The sequence below is a fragment of the Anopheles coustani genome, chromosome 3 (genome assembly GCF_943734705.1).
Source record: "Anopheles coustani chromosome 3, idAnoCousDA_361_x.2, whole genome shotgun sequence".
Lineage (NCBI taxonomy): Eukaryota > Metazoa > Arthropoda > Insecta > Diptera > Culicidae > Anopheles > Anopheles coustani.
The window spans coordinates 72649716-72665470 of NC_071288.1; the positions used below are offsets into that span (position 1 = coordinate 72649716).

The following is a 15755-nucleotide window of genomic DNA, read 5'->3' on the forward strand; positions in this document are numbered from 1 at the left end:
TTGTACAACGTAGTGTGCACTTGAAAGGGGTTGTTTCTATACATCTGGGAATCTAGGCTTATCATCTTGTTATTTGCTGACCGATAGAGAGTTAGTTGGGGCTGGACAAACACCACTATTTAAACAAATGTCGCCCATGGTAGCTCTCAGTCAATCATCATCAAACGAACGGTGCTGAACGAGAAAACAATAAAACACAACTCCGCAGTGCAACCATATGTTTACGTTTAAGCCGCTCACATCCGAGCAGGCGCAGGCCATCCAAGTGCCCTGCAATGGACCATCGATAGAGGTGCATCTGAACGATCAGTCGGATCTTCCATCAGGCGATGGAACTAGAAAGGTGGCCGCATACTGCGTTCTGAACGATAACTACAAAGCGTCAGCCGAGAGGATAAGAAATCTTACCGTCTATGAGGATGATTTGTGGATCGTGACGGCACCAAAATGTGGTACAACGTGGACCCAAGAGATGATGTGGTTGGTCGACCACAACCTGGACTATACGGCTGCGGCAGAAGTTAATCTAATCGCGAGATCTATCTTTTTAGAGTAAGTTCGTACAAAAGGAAAGTGATGGGACAACAATTTCTTTTACGATTGCCCGTAATTCACAGATTTTGTACATTAGTGCCTAAATTTGAAGAAGACACCATAGCGGCAGTAGAACGTATGCAAAGACCGAGGCACATCAAAAGCCACCTACCTATGGCTTTGCTGCCAAAGCAACTGTGGACCGTCCGACCGCGCATCGTATATTGTGCACGCAATCCGAAGGACATGGTGACCAGCTTTTATCATCACTATTGTCACCTACACGGATACAGGGGAACCAAAGAAGCTTTCTTCGAGGCTATTCTGCATGATCAAGTACTATACCAGCCTCAGATACCGCATACGTTGGACTTTTGGAGTATACGCAATGAGCCAAATGTACTTTTTATCCATTATGAAGAGATGAAGCGAGTAAGTATATCCACAGGCATCCCTAGTTTGAAACAATCAATTGATTTCGTTTTATTTACACAGGATATGGCTGCGGTTTTAGTTCGAGCTTCCCGGTTTTTAGATAAATCATACACAAAAGAACAACTCGCCCAACTCGAGCACCATCTATCTTTTGATGTTATGAAAAGTAAGGATGCATTTTTTCTAATCAAACTAAATTCCATTGTTTCGTTGTACGATCATCTTATAATTTTCAAAATTTCTGATGTGCTGAAATCGGGAACGTGTTTCCCATTAATATTTGCTTACTCATGTTTTCAATACCCCAAATAATATTTAGATAACAACGCTGCCAATCATACAATTCTCCTTGATACAATGCAAACTTTAACCGGTCGAGATGATGGCAACCCGTCGGGTTTTCGGTGAGTATTTAATTTTGTGGTGCGTCTTTGATGATCAAAATGGTCCACAAATAAATCTGTTTATATCGTTTAAGATTCATGAGAAAAGGAAAGATTGGTTCGCATCGGGAAGAGCTGACGGATGAATACATTGCTAAGCTGGACACGTATATTCAACAGCAATTGCAAGGAACGGATTTCCGATTCATGGAGTAGAAGGAAACATGATAAGTGACCAATTGTGTTTCAAAAATAAATTATTAAATAACGGTCATAGTTGAAAACCTTTAAAAAATCGGCCGATTCGATAATTGAAATGTGCTAGATATATAACGACAACGAGAAAATTGACAAATATTATTCAATCAATTCATTTATGATATTTATCTGTTCCCTCGGATCTGTTTCCACATGCACATGCACATGCATCAGTTTTTCCAGCACTACAAAAACAAATCACTAGCTAGTCAGTTGCTGGCTCAAGGCATGTTATTAGAAGGAACCGAAAGAAAGGAACTTTGTGCACTTTCTGGGATTAAAGGTAACAAACAAAGTAATGGTGATCTTTTTCAGACTGTGATCCATTTTTACTCCTCTCCCACAGTTGCTAAAACCGATACCGCTTGATGTTTCTGTGAAATCTGTGAATAAAAGAATGCATATCAAACTAACACATTTTGGACACTAAGCTAACTTCAACACAAAATTTAAGCTAACTTCAAAAATGTATCCCGGCAATGCAGTAGCGTCATACTCTATTGATTAATTAAACAGATTTTCTCGAATGCCTAGTATTGTGAGGGTTGAACGATGCAGTTTGGCGTTCGCTGTTCGATATTTGGAATTACAGAATTCGCTAAAATCCCAAATGAAGCCCCCTCCACGTCGCATCGTCGCCATATTTTCCATGTCGAACGAAGTCCTCCCAGCCAAAACCATTGTCGTGGCTACACCATTTGTGATAGGATGCACCTAAAAGTATGCAATGGGTGATACAAATACCATTGTGCGTAGCGTTTGGAATAAAAGCCCAATTCTCATTAAATTAAATATTATGGTTATACTGGACAGGATGTACAACATGAATTCCCTCATGCATTACTTGCATGAGTTTATAAAATTTTTGCTACGCAATCACCCTAGAGGTGCGATATGAGGCCCTTACTTCACAAATTTATAACAAACTCTCTTTTTCGGTAGACCTACCACGGTCCGCTCGCTGCGGGTGTGTTGCCGTTTCACGTTTATTTCTTCAGTTGAACTCATTGGTTTATGCTGTCCATCTTGTCTAGTTTAACCGTTCAGCTCAATCCGTTACAATTTCTAACGGAAATTCAAAGGTTGAAGTATTAAACCTGAATTGATGTGCCATCTATTGCATAACCTTCAGGCGCAAACGTGCAGCAATATGGCGACGATGCGACGAGGAGGGGGCCGTCTTTTACCCCGTGTGCAGTTACACAATACATACAAAGATTGAGTAATTTTGATAAATTTCGAGGCACATCATGCATTTTACCACTCATTTGTCTGATTGGGGTAGTGTGCACTTGCAAAAGGTTATCTATACGTCTGGGAATCTAGGCTTATCAGTTTGTAATTTGCTGAACGATAAACAGTTAGCTGAGGCTAGACAAACACCAGTATTTAAACAAATGTTGCTCATGGTAGATCTCAGTCAACCATCATCAAACGAACGAGAAAACAATAAAACGCAAGTCCGCAGTGCAACCATATGTTTACGTTTAAGCCGCTCACATCCGAGCAGGCGCAGGCCGTCCTAGTGCCCTGCAGTGGACCATCGATAGAGGTGCATCTGAACGATCAGTCGGATCTTCCATCAGGCGATGGAACTAGAAAGGTGGCCGCATACTGCGTTCTGAACGATAACTACAAAGCGTCAGCCGAGAGGATAAGAAATCTTACCGTCTATGAGGATGATTTGTGGATCGTGACGGCACCAAAATGTGGTACAACGTGGACCCAAGAGATGATGTGGTTGGTCGACCACAACCTGGACTATACGGCTGCGGCAAAAGTTAATCTACTTGAGAGATCCATCTTTTTAGAGTACGTTGGAAGAAAAAGAAGGTGAAAGTAAAGCAATCTATTTTACATTTGCCTGTAATTCACAGATTTTGTACCATAATGCCTAAATTTGAAGAAGACACCATAGCGGCAGTAGAACGTATGCAAAGACCAAGGCACATCAAAAGCCACCTACCTATGGCTCTGCTGCCAAAGCAACTGTGGACCGTCCGACCGCGCATCGTATATTGTGCACGCAATCCGAAGGACATGGTGATTAGCTTTTACCATCACTATTGTCACCTACACGGATACATGGGAACCAAGGAAGCTTTCTTCGAGGCTATTCTGCATGATCAAGTACTATACCAGCCTCAGATACCGCATACGTTGGACTTTTGGAGTATACGCAATGAGCCAAATGTACTTTTTATCCATTATGAAGAGATGAAGCGAGTAAGTATATCCAGAGGCATCCCTAGTTTGAAACAATCAATTAATTTCGTTTTATTTACACAGGATATGGCTGCGGTTTTAGTTCGAGCTTCCCGGTTTTTAGATAAATCATACACAAAAGAACAACTCGCCCAACTCGAGCACCATCTATCTTTTGATGTTATGAAAAGTAAGGATACATTTTTTCTAATCAAACTAAGTTCCGTTGTTTCGTTGTACGATGTACAAACTTCTTGCTGTGTTGAAATTGGAATCGTGTAACAAACGCAACCCAACTCTCATAATATTAGCTTACTCATGTTTTTAATACCCCAAATAATATTTAGATAACAACGCTGCCAATCATACAGTCCTCCTTGATATTTTGCAAACCTTAAACGGTCGAGATGACGTTAACCCGTCGGGTTTTCGGTGAGTATTTAATTTTTTGAAATGGTTCACAAGACTAAGCTGTTCACGTTTTATGGTTTTAGATTCATGAGAAAAGGAAAGATTGGTTCGCATCGAGAAGAGCTGACAGATGAATACATTGCTAAGCTGGACACGACACGGATTAAACGACAATTGCAAGGAACGGATTTCCGATTCATGGAGTAGATAGGAAAAAATACAACAGACCAATCGTGTTTCAAAAATAAATTACTATACTATCTGATCAACCTTTTCGATTGACACACACAATTAATTTCTTGTATATTATTCCTCTGTTTTCGACAGCCAAAATGATTTCTTTTTTCAAGTGAAAACCGGATTGGCAAGATATTCGTGGCTGCACAACTACCTTCAACCCGTACTATAGTAGCTCCAAGGTCGCGTGTCGAATTATCTGCGAAACATTTTTATCTCACAGCGAATGTATGAGTTTGAGTTCTATCGTGTTAGACCCCGAATGTGTCTGAAGAGCCATGGCGTTAAATTAGTTTAGAACGTTTTTGTTTCCGTGTCGGTCGTATTAACACCAAGGCTCGTTAAATTTTAAACAGTTTTTAAATAATCAGATCCTAGAAGCGTTCTTTTTTATAGTTTTGTACATCACAACGTTTTCCTTACAATAGTTATGTTTATAACAAATCCACTAGATTCCGCATTGGCCAAAGCGGTGGTAGCCCCAATGAATGGGCCTACCACCATAGAGGTTCATCTTGCCGAGTCGAGCTATCTGCCGGTCGGCGAAAAACCTCGTAAACCGACGCACTGTGTGCTGACGCCGAAATTCGCGCACGAAGCAGAACGCATCCACAAACTCACCGTGTACGAGGATGACGTTTGGATACTTAGCTTCCCGAAGTGCGGTACCACCTGGACGCAGGAGATGGTGTGGTTGGTGAGCCACGATCTCGATTATAAAACGGCCTCCGAAGTGAACCTTCTCGATCGTTCCATCTTTCTTGAGTATGATCACAGTGATTGAATGAATCGGTTAAGCTCAAGGGAATGCGTGTTAATTTTTCACTGTTTTCCGAAAAATAGGTTTTCCACAATCGTTATCAATTTCCCGGGCGACACAATCGATGAGGTGGATAAGGCAAGCCGACCGCGACACATTCAGTGCCACTTGCCAATGGCACTGCTTCCCAAGCAAATATGGACTGTGCGTCCAAAGCTTATCTATTGTGCACGCAATCCCTACGACGCCACGGTGAGCTACTTCCACCATCATCGACACCTCCACGGATACCAGGGCAGCATGCAAGACTTCCTCGAAGGAATGCTAAGCGAGCAGGTGCTGTTCAATCCGCAGATACCCCACACCCTGGACTATTGGAACATTCGACGCGAGATGAATATACTTTTCATTCACTTTGAAGATATGAAAACGGTAGATCGATTAGTACACAATATGTAAAACGTTTGAAATAACTCTCTTATCCTTCTTACAGAACATGCCCGAAGTCCTCCGTAGAGTTTGCACGTACTTCAGCAAATCCTACACCGATCAGCAGCTTGAAGAGCTAGAAAACCATCTATCTTTTGAGGTCATGAGAAGTAAGATTAGCCCATTTTACGATAAAGCAACGCATCGCTTTGATAACTAATTTTTGCTTTGTAGACAATAAATCCGCCAACAACTCCTGTGTTCTGGAGCTGGTAGAATCTCTAACCGGGAAGAAGGTCGAAGACTTCCAGTAAGCTCTACAATTATAGTTAATAATTTAATAATTAATACTGTTGCATTAATGTTCACCTTTACCAATTACAGGTTCATGCGAAAAGGACAAGTAGGAGCGCACCGGGAAGAGCTGCCAGCAGAATTCATCGCAAAACTAAACGAGTACACAGAGAAATACCTTCGTGAAAGTGACTTTCGCTTCAAAGCGTAACAATTCATCGGATTCACATTGCGTTTCAGCGAAATAAAAGTCATAACCGTCTGTTTAAAATGCTTAAAATAAACCCTGTCCACAAAGCCGCAGCAACGCACTCTATGACACGCATCATTGCGCTTCCGTTGATTATGGTATAGGTGATCCTCGAAGTACCATTGCCGGTTGAGCTGAAACCCATACCGGTAAACCAGACTTAAACCGGATTGTAAGGCAAACTAGGGGCAAGAGCAAAGAGCCACAGAACTTCTTGGTAGTGCCAGTTCTGTTCCAACCACTGTTGTACAATGACATTCGAGTACATCGATATCAAAGACCCAGTCTTTCGAGCCACTTGCGCTGAGCGAAACGAGGAAGATTACATGCTGGTGCAATGTAACGACTACGCCAGCGTACCAATAAACATTTCAAACTGGAAACCGGAGCCCATTTGTCTGTCCAGCCGATACGAACGTGTGGCCCAGACCATCAAGCAGATGGAGGTTCGACCGGACGATGTGTGGATTGTCACGTATCCGAAAAGTGGAACCACCTGGACGCAGGAGCTTATTTGGCTGGTCTGCAATGAGCTCGACTTTCAAAAGGCACAGGATGTTCCGCAGGATAGACGATTTCCGTTCATAGAGTAAGACACTCCTCAAATATCCCACTACTTCATGCGATATGGTAATTAAACATTGACCCCTTTTGTGGCCTACTTTTACAGTTTAATCGGTCTTCGGGACCTTCCGGAACCGTTCAATCCGCTTCGAGATGCGTTGGAAATGCCTTCGCCGCGCTTCATCAAATCGCACCTACCACCAGCCTTCCTCCCGAACGCACTATGGTCTGTTCAGCCCAAGATGGTACACGTCCGGCGCAATCCCAAATCCGTGGCCGTCTCATACTACCACCACTCTGTCTCTCTTCACTCTTACAACGGCACACTGAACCAGTTCATCCGCTCGATGATGAACGAACTCGTCTACTATTCGCCCTCCCATCGTCACGTGATCGAATTCAGTGAGCTACGCTATCCGAATATGCTCTCTCTTTGCTTCGAGGACATGAAGCGCGATCTTTCGGGTACGATCGCGGAAGTTTGTCGATTCTTCAACAAAACGTACACCACCGAGCAGGTGGCACAGCTGGTCGAACATCTTTCTTTCGACCGAATGCGCCAAAACACCTCCGTGAACCGAAGTGAGTGGGTCGAGTACAATCTCAAGCAAACAAACCGGACCGATAAGCTCCACGACAACAACATGCAGTTCATTCGGCAGGGAAAGGCGGACGGCTGGAAGAACGAAATCCCGGAAGAATTGATAGAAGCCATGGACCGTTGGACGTTAGAGAGAGTACCGCCATCGAGTCAATATGCTCGATTGTTTCAATAAACACTACGTCACCAAACTGTAGGTTTGTGCAATCTTCGTGCAGTTGTTGAGTTAACAAATCATTATTCTTGTTAAGTTTTTTACTTTCTTAAACAAAACTCATCCCTCAATCGGAGTGTTAGTTTAGCGTGTTAATAAGAACCGTATTGTACGTACCGCTAATAAATCGTACTTTCTGAAGAATAAAAAGTATTTGGGCTACAGTAGAACTACCGAGATCTAACATTTTGAACTGAAAAAACAGTTCCTTTATTTTGCAAATAAAGTATAAATCTAATCATTTTCAATTAAATTTAGTATTCAATAGCGGAATAAACATGATATATAAAAAGTACAAATGATTAATATTCCTTCTGCTTCTTGCGGATGCATTCCGCTGCATTCTTATCATGTTTATAATTGCATATCTGCTCTCTGCTCCATCCTACTATCAGAAGTTGCGGTTTGTTGATAATTATTCGTCTTGGCCATTCTCTCTCTCCGTTTATCTCTATCCTCTCGGTACAGGCTTGGGTTTGAGATGGTAAAAAAGACAAAAAACTACTTGCTTATTCCCCTTCTGCGGTCATTTAACTTTCGATCTTGGTGTCTGTGCCGTTCCACGTCTAGCACAGATGACTAGCCCACATTGACCGAATTCCACAACTTTTAATGTTGCTCTACCCGTTTCGGATAGGACAAGCGAAAGGAAAGTTCAGTTCATTTTTGACACGCCACCAATAAACACCTTTTCGGTGCACTGCGTAAACAAAAGTGTGAAAAGTTTCGTGAACACAATGTCCAGCGCTTTTACCATTACCGATATTGAATCTGATCTGGCATGTCCAGGAGCATCCTCGTTCGTAGAGGTGCAGTTGAACGATCTGGCCGAATATCCCCTGGTTGCCGAAACTTCCCTCAAACAATTGAGACGACCGACGCCTGTAATTGTGCCTTCGAAATATCGCAACTACGCCCAGCAAGTGCGCGACTTTCGCGTATACGAGGATGATGTTTGGATCGTGACCTATCCCAAGTGCGGCACCACTTGGACACAGGAGATGGCCTGGCTGATCACGCACGATCTCGATTATCAAACAGCACGAAACATCAATCTCAATACAAGATCCGTCTTTTTGGAGTACGAAATGATAAAGAACGGAAAGATATGGGACAAAACACTAAGCCCAACTTTATTTTTTGCTTGAATTGTTTTAGAATTGGTGCCATCGCCGATCGTATACCGGTGGATACAATCACGGCCACGGCAAGCCTGAAGCGACCACGGCATATAAAATCGCATCTGCCACTTCCACTGCTACCCAAGCAGCTGTGGACGATCAAGCCAAAGATTATTTATGTTGCTCGTAACCCAAAGGACGTAGCTGTATCGTATCTCCACCATTACCAAATGATAATGGGCTATCGCGGCACCAAAGAGGCCTTCCTCGAGGGGCTACTGCAGGACAGGGTAATGTTTTGCCCCCAGGTACATCATGCGCTCGATTTCTGGAACCTGCGACAAGAACCGAACGTTCTGTTTCTAACGTATGAAGAGATGAAGAAAGTAAGCATAACCATAAGCTTACAACGTTAAATATAATATCTAAAACTGTTTTTGATAATCTAGGATTTGAGAGGAGTGTTGCCGAGGGTGTGTCAATTTTTTGGCAAATCTTTCAGCGATGAGCAACTGGATGAACTGGCGGTTCACCTATCATTTGACGAAATGAAAAGTATGTTTCTGCCACATTGAAGAAAAAATCCTTCGATCAAAACATTGTCTACATCTACAGCCATCAAACGAATATGATATACTCTTTGTTACATTTTTAGAAAATCCTTCAACAAACAACGATAACATGGTCCGCAGTGCGATGAAAATGAACGGTCGTGAAGGCGAGCAATTTGAGTAAGTAGCTAAAGTTATATTACCGATAATCAATGACCGCTAATTCACGGTCTACCCTATTTACAGATTTATGCGAAAAGGAATCGTGGGAGATTTTCGAAACGAATTGTCCGAGGAGTATATTGCCAAATTTGATCAATTTATAGCGAGCCAGCTTGCAGGAAGTGATTTCAACTACAACTTAGAGTGAATAAACGTTTTGATAGCACAAGTTTGTAGAGCTAGAATGATGTTATGTTATATTTAGTTATCAAGCTATATCAAAATATATAAAATCCCCCCAATGTATGATTTTTCTTACTCTAATTATTTCATATTGTTGAAAAAGAATACGAACAATTCATTTGAAAAAAATCCATAATTGGATATGGTTCCAACGAATTGTTTGTATGCCCAAAATTAGAGGATTGAATTTAAGCAAAAGCCTTGCATATTTCCTAACAGTTTTTATATGTGCTTATATGTGCATAGTATAAATTGTATAAGGGCAAGCGAAGTATCTCAAAGCCACAGATCGAGATTATTCCCACATGCCTTACGATCTGTGGTTACACTTTTCTTATCAGTATTTTCTCTGTCATTTTCTATTTGTCCGGGTAGTTTCAAACAAATAAGCAAGTTGTTCACAATCGTGTAACAGTTGTCATTCATTCCCTTTGCCAACACGTTGTACTGACTTCAAACGCATTCCGTTTTGAACCGATCATGGATAACAATACTTTTATGTTCAGTGAATTCGATTCGGGGCTAGTGTACCATGAAACATCTAAGCATAGTGATATAAAGGTGCAACTAAACGATGTGTCAAATTACCCACTGAAAACCGCACCCCCAACAGTGACCGTGTCTTCCATCTATCGAAACTTTGCTCAGCGAATTCGCGACTTTACCGTGTACGAGGATGATGTGTGGATCATCACCTTTCCCAAAAGTGGAACCACCTGGACGGAGGAAATGGCCTGGTTGATCACTCACGATCTTGACTATCAAAAGGGGCGAGACGTGAGGCTTGACAGTAGATCAATTTATATGGAGTAATGGCCTCTTTTAAACCACTTAAAAGTTGAGCGGCGACATTCAAAACCGTTCCTCGTAATCGTTCTAGGTTCGGTGCGATCGCAACCAGCTTTGGCATCGACACGATTACCATCGCCGCAAACGCTGAGCGTCCACGACAGATCAAGTCACACCTTCCGATACCCCTCTTGCCTCGTCAGCTGTGGATGGTGAAGCCGAAAATTCTCTACGTAGCGCGCAACCCGAAGGACGTGGCCGTTTCCTACTATCATCACTTTCGCGCGATTGTTGGGTACCGCGGATCAAAGGAAGCTTTTTATGATCGTATCCTTCAGGACGAGGTTACCTACTGCCCACTCGTGCGACATGTTGTCGATTTTTGGGAATTAAAAGATGAGCCCAACGTGATGTTTCTTACGTACGAAAGCATGAAACGGGTGAGTAAGACTTTTTTCTTCCAAAAGCAAATGCGAGAGTTGCAAACATTCAATCCACCTCTACCAACAGGACCTGAGAGCCGTTCTACCGAAGGTGTGCCAATTTTTCAACAAATCCTACACCAAAATCCAGCTCGATCAGCTAGCAGTTCACTTGTCTTTCAATCAAATGAAACGTAAGTCAATAGTTGTTATAGTTGGCTTATTAAATACCCACTAATTGATACAATATTCTTGTCGTTGTAACAAACAGAAAATAAAGCCACAAATAAAAGCGAACTGATCCAGAATGTGCTCCAGCGGTATAACTTGGAAGGTGAAAATTTTGAGTAAGTAATGCCACGTAAAACGATACCCTTTATGACATCAATTTTAAAGCACAAAAGAGATATAAATGATTCGTTACTTTGGGTAAACAAGCCCAAGACTGCGGTGTACAATATCTTCCAAAAGAAGAAGCACACAAAATTTAGACTATTTTTTAAATCGAAAGATATTGTTAACATATTTTTTCAAGAACAAGAACTCAATCGTTTTTTTATTTGCCCTTTTCCTTAGATTTTTCCGTAAAGGCATCGTAGGAGACTTTCGCAATGAAATGTCCGATGAATATGCAGCACGTTTCGACGAGTTCATCGTAAACCAAACAGCGGGCAGTAGCTTTGTCTACGAATGAAACTGTACCATAGTTCTAAGCGCTTAAGGGAAAATAAATTAGATGAAAAATTTGCTGATCCACAACCGTGCAGCATGCATATTTAATACGACGCAAGGAAAACCAGTTACATTCTTATTTCCTTTCCCAATACAAATTCTGAGTGTCTCGGGGCATTCGCCGCCTTCTTCCGTAACATGCGTGTACGCTTCACTATCTCTAACGTATGGTCATTATACTTCCCCCCGACCGCGTACGGTTCTTATTGCATCTTCGTTGGCCTTGTCTTCGGTATTTTTCTCGAGTACATAGGAAGAAATTATCTGCAACTTGTCACTCTTGCCAACAGTCACAGCTTGGCGCGCTGTGAGTTGCACGAGCAAGGAAGTGGGGCGAATGTTGCGGAATCGCGATGCCATCAGCTCACTCTAACCGCCACGACTTTGTATGCAATGTATGCAACTAGCTGCTAACCTCTTTCACGATGCAATTTCTTTCCCCCTCCCCCCTCCTTAAATGGACATTGGTCGATGCATTTTAACCTGGACGACCGATAGACAAGATCATGCGTTAGTTTCATTTTAACAGTAATAGTCAACCCTCCGATCCGTGCGCAGCTGTGCAAAATGATTCGGTACGAAAAACTTAACAACCAGTATACCGATCGGATCGATTGTCCGGGAACGGAAAAGCATTACCGTTTGACGAGATCGTCACGGGAAGATCGCAAGGACAACACCGAAACAACATGGTGCGTGATGATAGAGAAGTTTTTACCACTCTTGGAACCCATCCAACAAATAACGGTTTACGAGGATGACGTGTGGGTCATAACGTTTCCCAAGTGCGGCACCACCTGGACCCAAGAGATGGTTTGGCTGCTAAACAACGGCCTTGACTATGATCGCGCGGGGAAGCTTTCGCTCGAAGACCGATTCCCCTTTTTAGAGTGAGTAACTTTAGGGGTACCGATGTTGGATGGTTAAATTATTTATTCCCTCGATCTTCTACCAAGACTCTCCGGTGCTCTCACGCTCATGGATGGCGATTCCGTCGGCAGGGTGCAAGATCTTAAGCGCCCAAGGCATATCAAATCCCATCTTCCGATGATGCTGCTCCCGGAAGCGGTAGCTACGGTGCGGCCAAAAATTATCTACGTTTCGCGCAACCCAAAAGATGCGGCCACCTCGTTCTACCACCACTACCGGAACATCGTTGGGTACGATGGGCCTAAAGAGTATTTCTTCGATGCGTTCCTCAACGACAGTCTCATTTACGCTCCCTTCGGAAGGCATGTCCGTGATTATTGGGAGTACAGTAAGAACCCGGTCGGTAACTGCCTGTTCCTGACCTACGAGCAAATGAAACGCGATTTAGGCGGCGTTATAGCGAAGGTCAGCACCTTCCTGGGGAAGCATTACACCGAAAGTGAAGTGATCGAATTGAAGGATCATCTTTCGGTTGATGCAATGAGAAGTGAGTTATCAACGGGCAACAAAATACTAGCGACCACAATCACTTTTTGTTTTCGTTTTTCTTCCCTCCCCCCGTTTAGACAATAAGTCATGTAATATGGATGATCTTTTGGAATGGGCAAGGAAAACCAATTATAGTGACGAACGCAAACAAAACACCAAAAACGAGTTCAAGTAAGTGCTAGAACAAATGGAATATATGTATATGTATATATCCTAACTTGTTTTACTTTCTTTTTCAAAAGATTCATTAGAAGCGGAACAGTTGGATCGTACCAACAGGACATGGATGAGGAATACGTGCAACGCTTCGAACAGTACGAAAAATCCATAATCCAAGGAACCGATTTCAATTTTTTCTTCTAATAGCAGCTCCCCCATGAAGCAGCATGAAGTGTGAAGAGTGAAGCCCTATATGGCACCCTCCAACGTTTAATCGAAAACCTTGCGGGGTAATAAATCAAATCGTTTTCCGAACCCCCACGAGAGACGGTTAATCAGAGCGCAGTAATAAAGTTTAGCCATTTTCTCTACGTAACACCAAACTTACCTGATTCTTGAGGGCATCGATGACCCCTTGCTGATTTTTCGTTTCCACCTGTAACCGTTCCACCTCGTGCAGGACGTCCGTCTGCTTCATTTGATTACACGGACAACGGCAGGTCGGTGGCAATCCTTGTGGTTGCATGCCTTGCTCGCAGCACTTTGGCGGTTGGTAAAAACCACCCGCCCTCACGGTAGAAATAAACGGTTTGCGTTCTGTGAATGCATGCGAGGGGTGAGGATTTTTAGAAAAAATGTCATGCAAGGTGTTCTGGAGCTAGCGTTAGTTAGAAAAGGGTATCCTGCAAGCGTGTTACTGTTCACAGGCAATAAATTTCTTCACTTTCTGCTGTCGGCTAAGGGTCCACGCACACGCAATGAGTACGCATTTTGATAAAATCGATACCTCCCACCTAAACATACTAATATACTCACGCGTATTAACACTATTCTTGCGGGACTTGACGCCATCGCTGTTCGTTTGCAACTCTCGAACTCTACTTTCCGCCTGTACACATTTTTCCTCCAGCTGCTTCTTCTCCGCCTGCAGCGATCGCAACCTTGACCGAAGCTCCGTATTTGCCAGGATGTGCTTGTCCTGCTGCCTGATCAGCTCCAGATGCAGTTCGTTGCACTCGGCCAGCAGACGAGAGTTATCGCACTTGTACGGTTCGACCCCCAGCTCCCAGGCGACCTTTTCCTAAGTTACGAGCAGAAAGAAGCACGCAGAACACACAGTAGAAAATAAAAGTTACAAAGGACACAATACGATCAACGTTTTCACTTCGTGCAAAGCAAAGTGCTACATTGCAAAACGATGGTTACTACGATGAAGGCACCTGATACAGCTGGTCAATCTGTTGGTTGGCACATTTTAACTTTTCCGATGTTTGTATCAGATCGTCTAGGATTGCCGATACGATCCCGATGGCACCGAGTGGCAGTGGATGTCCAAAACCAAGCACATCCAAGCGCCTCCGCAACTCACTGTGGCGCTCTTCGATCTCCATTTTAGCACAACAAATATAAATTACTTTTCACTAAACACTACTGCTATTCTACAATGAACACATGTTTGGGGAGATAAAATTGGAGTTTAGTTGTAAACACTATCGCATGTCCTGCATGAAGCGCGATCCGTTCAAAATAGCAACGGCGCTATGAATTTGTTTATGAAATTGTGACAGCAGGCCACAACAAACCAAGGTGCCAAAGAAGAAGAAGAAGAAGAAGAAGAAATCACCTCCAAAAGCATTCCAGACCGTATACGTTCGGAACAATTGATGATTTGTATTATCTGTTATTAATTCTCTTTTTTTTTAAATGATTTTAAGTGTTACAAAACTGCAAAAATTAGCAAGAACTTTGTAAAATTAAATCGTTTTATTTTTGACACCTGTCAGTTCGCCTCGTACGAGTACGCAGCCACCGATACACCTTACGCAGCCATCGATACAACTCCCAAACATTCGCAAATGTCAACAGTGAATTCTCACGGCCGGTCAAAAACTTCCGCGGTTTTGCAAATTTACGTCCGCTAGACGCGGTGCCTAAACTGGTTCTCGATGGAAATTAGTTTCCTCGTTCGGTGTAGCTTCGGTGTTAATCCTATCTAAGCCACCAGTGTTCTCAGTGTACTGGTGAACCTATTTTTCTTTCCCACTCTTCAACGTCGAACCATGTCGGAAGCGAAAAGTGGTGGCAGTAGCAGCGGCATGTCCAAGAGTTCATCCTCATCCTCTTCATCGCTCATCACAAAACCGGCCAATTTAGAATGCAAAGATCTAGAAGAGTATCTTAAATCGCGCCCGCCGGAAGTACTCGAAAAACTCTACAACTACCCGGCAATCTGTCTCGCTGTGTATCGGTTTGTTTTCCATGCGGAATTGAGCAATAAATCAACTGGAATATAATTTCGTTTCTCTTACAGCGAGCTTCCGGAAATAGCCCGCCAGTTTGTTATTAGAATACTGTTCGTCGAGCAACCGATTCCACAAGCCGTCGTATCCTCGTGGGCAACGCAGGTGTACGCCAAGTGAGTTAGATGGTCGCTTTGGAGTTCAACGAAAAGTTGTTTACCTTTATTGTATCATTGCTTTCGATAGGGAAAATACATCAGTCTCACAGGTGCTTCTAGAGCTAGGCGTATGGCGCAGCGCGGCCTACCCGGGGGGGCTGGCCGCATGGGAGCTGTGTCCGAC

At 43.0% G+C, this 15755-nt stretch overlaps 8 protein-coding genes across 8 annotated transcripts in view; 7 read left to right on the forward strand and 1 right to left on the reverse strand.

Moving 5' to 3' along the window:
• Positions 1-14677, reverse strand: part of LOC131260447 (centrosomal protein of 135 kDa) — a 35397-nt gene extending 20720 nt beyond the window's left edge. The window contains exons 1-3 of the mRNA XM_058262172.1: positions 14394-14677; positions 13990-14254; positions 13562-13770 (exon numbers count right to left, since the gene is read on the reverse strand). Coding sequence (XP_058118155.1) covers positions 13562-13770; positions 13990-14254; positions 14394-14564 — 645 coding nt within the window. The 5' untranslated portion in view covers positions 14565-14677. The remainder of the gene's footprint in view (positions 1-13561; positions 13771-13989; positions 14255-14393) is intronic.
• LOC131260451 (luciferin sulfotransferase-like) lies at positions 218-1640 on the forward strand. The gene is made up of 5 exons (XM_058262177.1): positions 218-552; positions 618-966; positions 1030-1135; positions 1289-1373; positions 1448-1640. The coding sequence occupies exons 1-5, from the start codon at positions 218-220 to the stop codon at positions 1566-1568; spliced, it is 996 nt and encodes a 331-aa protein (XP_058118160.1). The 3' UTR covers positions 1569-1640.
• LOC131260453 (luciferin sulfotransferase-like) lies at positions 3088-4433 on the forward strand. Its single transcript, XM_058262179.1, has 5 exons — positions 3088-3422; positions 3488-3836; positions 3900-4005; positions 4163-4247; positions 4310-4433. Exons 1-5 carry the CDS (start codon positions 3088-3090, stop codon positions 4431-4433), a joined length of 999 nt encoding a protein of 332 aa, XP_058118162.1.
• Positions 4891-6177, forward strand: LOC131260452 (luciferin sulfotransferase-like). Its single transcript, XM_058262178.1, has 5 exons — positions 4891-5228; positions 5307-5655; positions 5717-5822; positions 5887-5962; positions 6037-6177. Exons 1-5 carry the CDS (start codon positions 4894-4896, stop codon positions 6155-6157), a joined length of 987 nt encoding a protein of 328 aa, XP_058118161.1. The 5' UTR covers positions 4891-4893; the 3' UTR covers positions 6158-6177.
• Positions 6436-7715, forward strand: LOC131260449 (luciferin sulfotransferase-like). Its single transcript, XM_058262175.1, has 2 exons — positions 6436-6785; positions 6867-7715. Exons 1-2 carry the CDS (start codon positions 6448-6450, stop codon positions 7534-7536), a joined length of 1008 nt encoding a protein of 335 aa, XP_058118158.1. The 5' UTR covers positions 6436-6447; the 3' UTR covers positions 7537-7715.
• On the forward strand, positions 8214-9700 carry LOC131260450 (luciferin sulfotransferase-like). The gene is made up of 5 exons (XM_058262176.1): positions 8214-8656; positions 8734-9082; positions 9146-9251; positions 9352-9427; positions 9494-9700. Exons 1-5 carry the CDS (start codon positions 8313-8315, stop codon positions 9615-9617), a joined length of 999 nt encoding a protein of 332 aa, XP_058118159.1. The 5' UTR covers positions 8214-8312; the 3' UTR covers positions 9618-9700.
• LOC131260454 (luciferin sulfotransferase-like) lies at positions 12163-13377 on the forward strand. Its single transcript, XM_058262180.1, has 4 exons — positions 12163-12485; positions 12552-13012; positions 13092-13185; positions 13257-13377. The coding sequence occupies exons 1-4, from the start codon at positions 12163-12165 to the stop codon at positions 13375-13377; spliced, it is 999 nt and encodes a 332-aa protein (XP_058118163.1).
• A 386-nt stretch (positions 14678-15063) lies between the features above and the next one.
• LOC131271331 (general transcription factor IIH subunit 4) overlaps positions 15064-15755 on the forward strand; it is a 1870-nt gene continuing 1178 nt past the window's right edge. Inside the window, exons 1-3 of the mRNA XM_058272725.1 lie at positions 15064-15421; positions 15485-15589; positions 15660-15755. The exon at positions 15660-15755 is cut by the window's right edge and continues 1178 nt beyond it. Coding sequence (XP_058128708.1) covers positions 15234-15421; positions 15485-15589; positions 15660-15755 — 389 coding nt within the window. The 5' untranslated portion in view covers positions 15064-15233. The remainder of the gene's footprint in view (positions 15422-15484; positions 15590-15659) is intronic.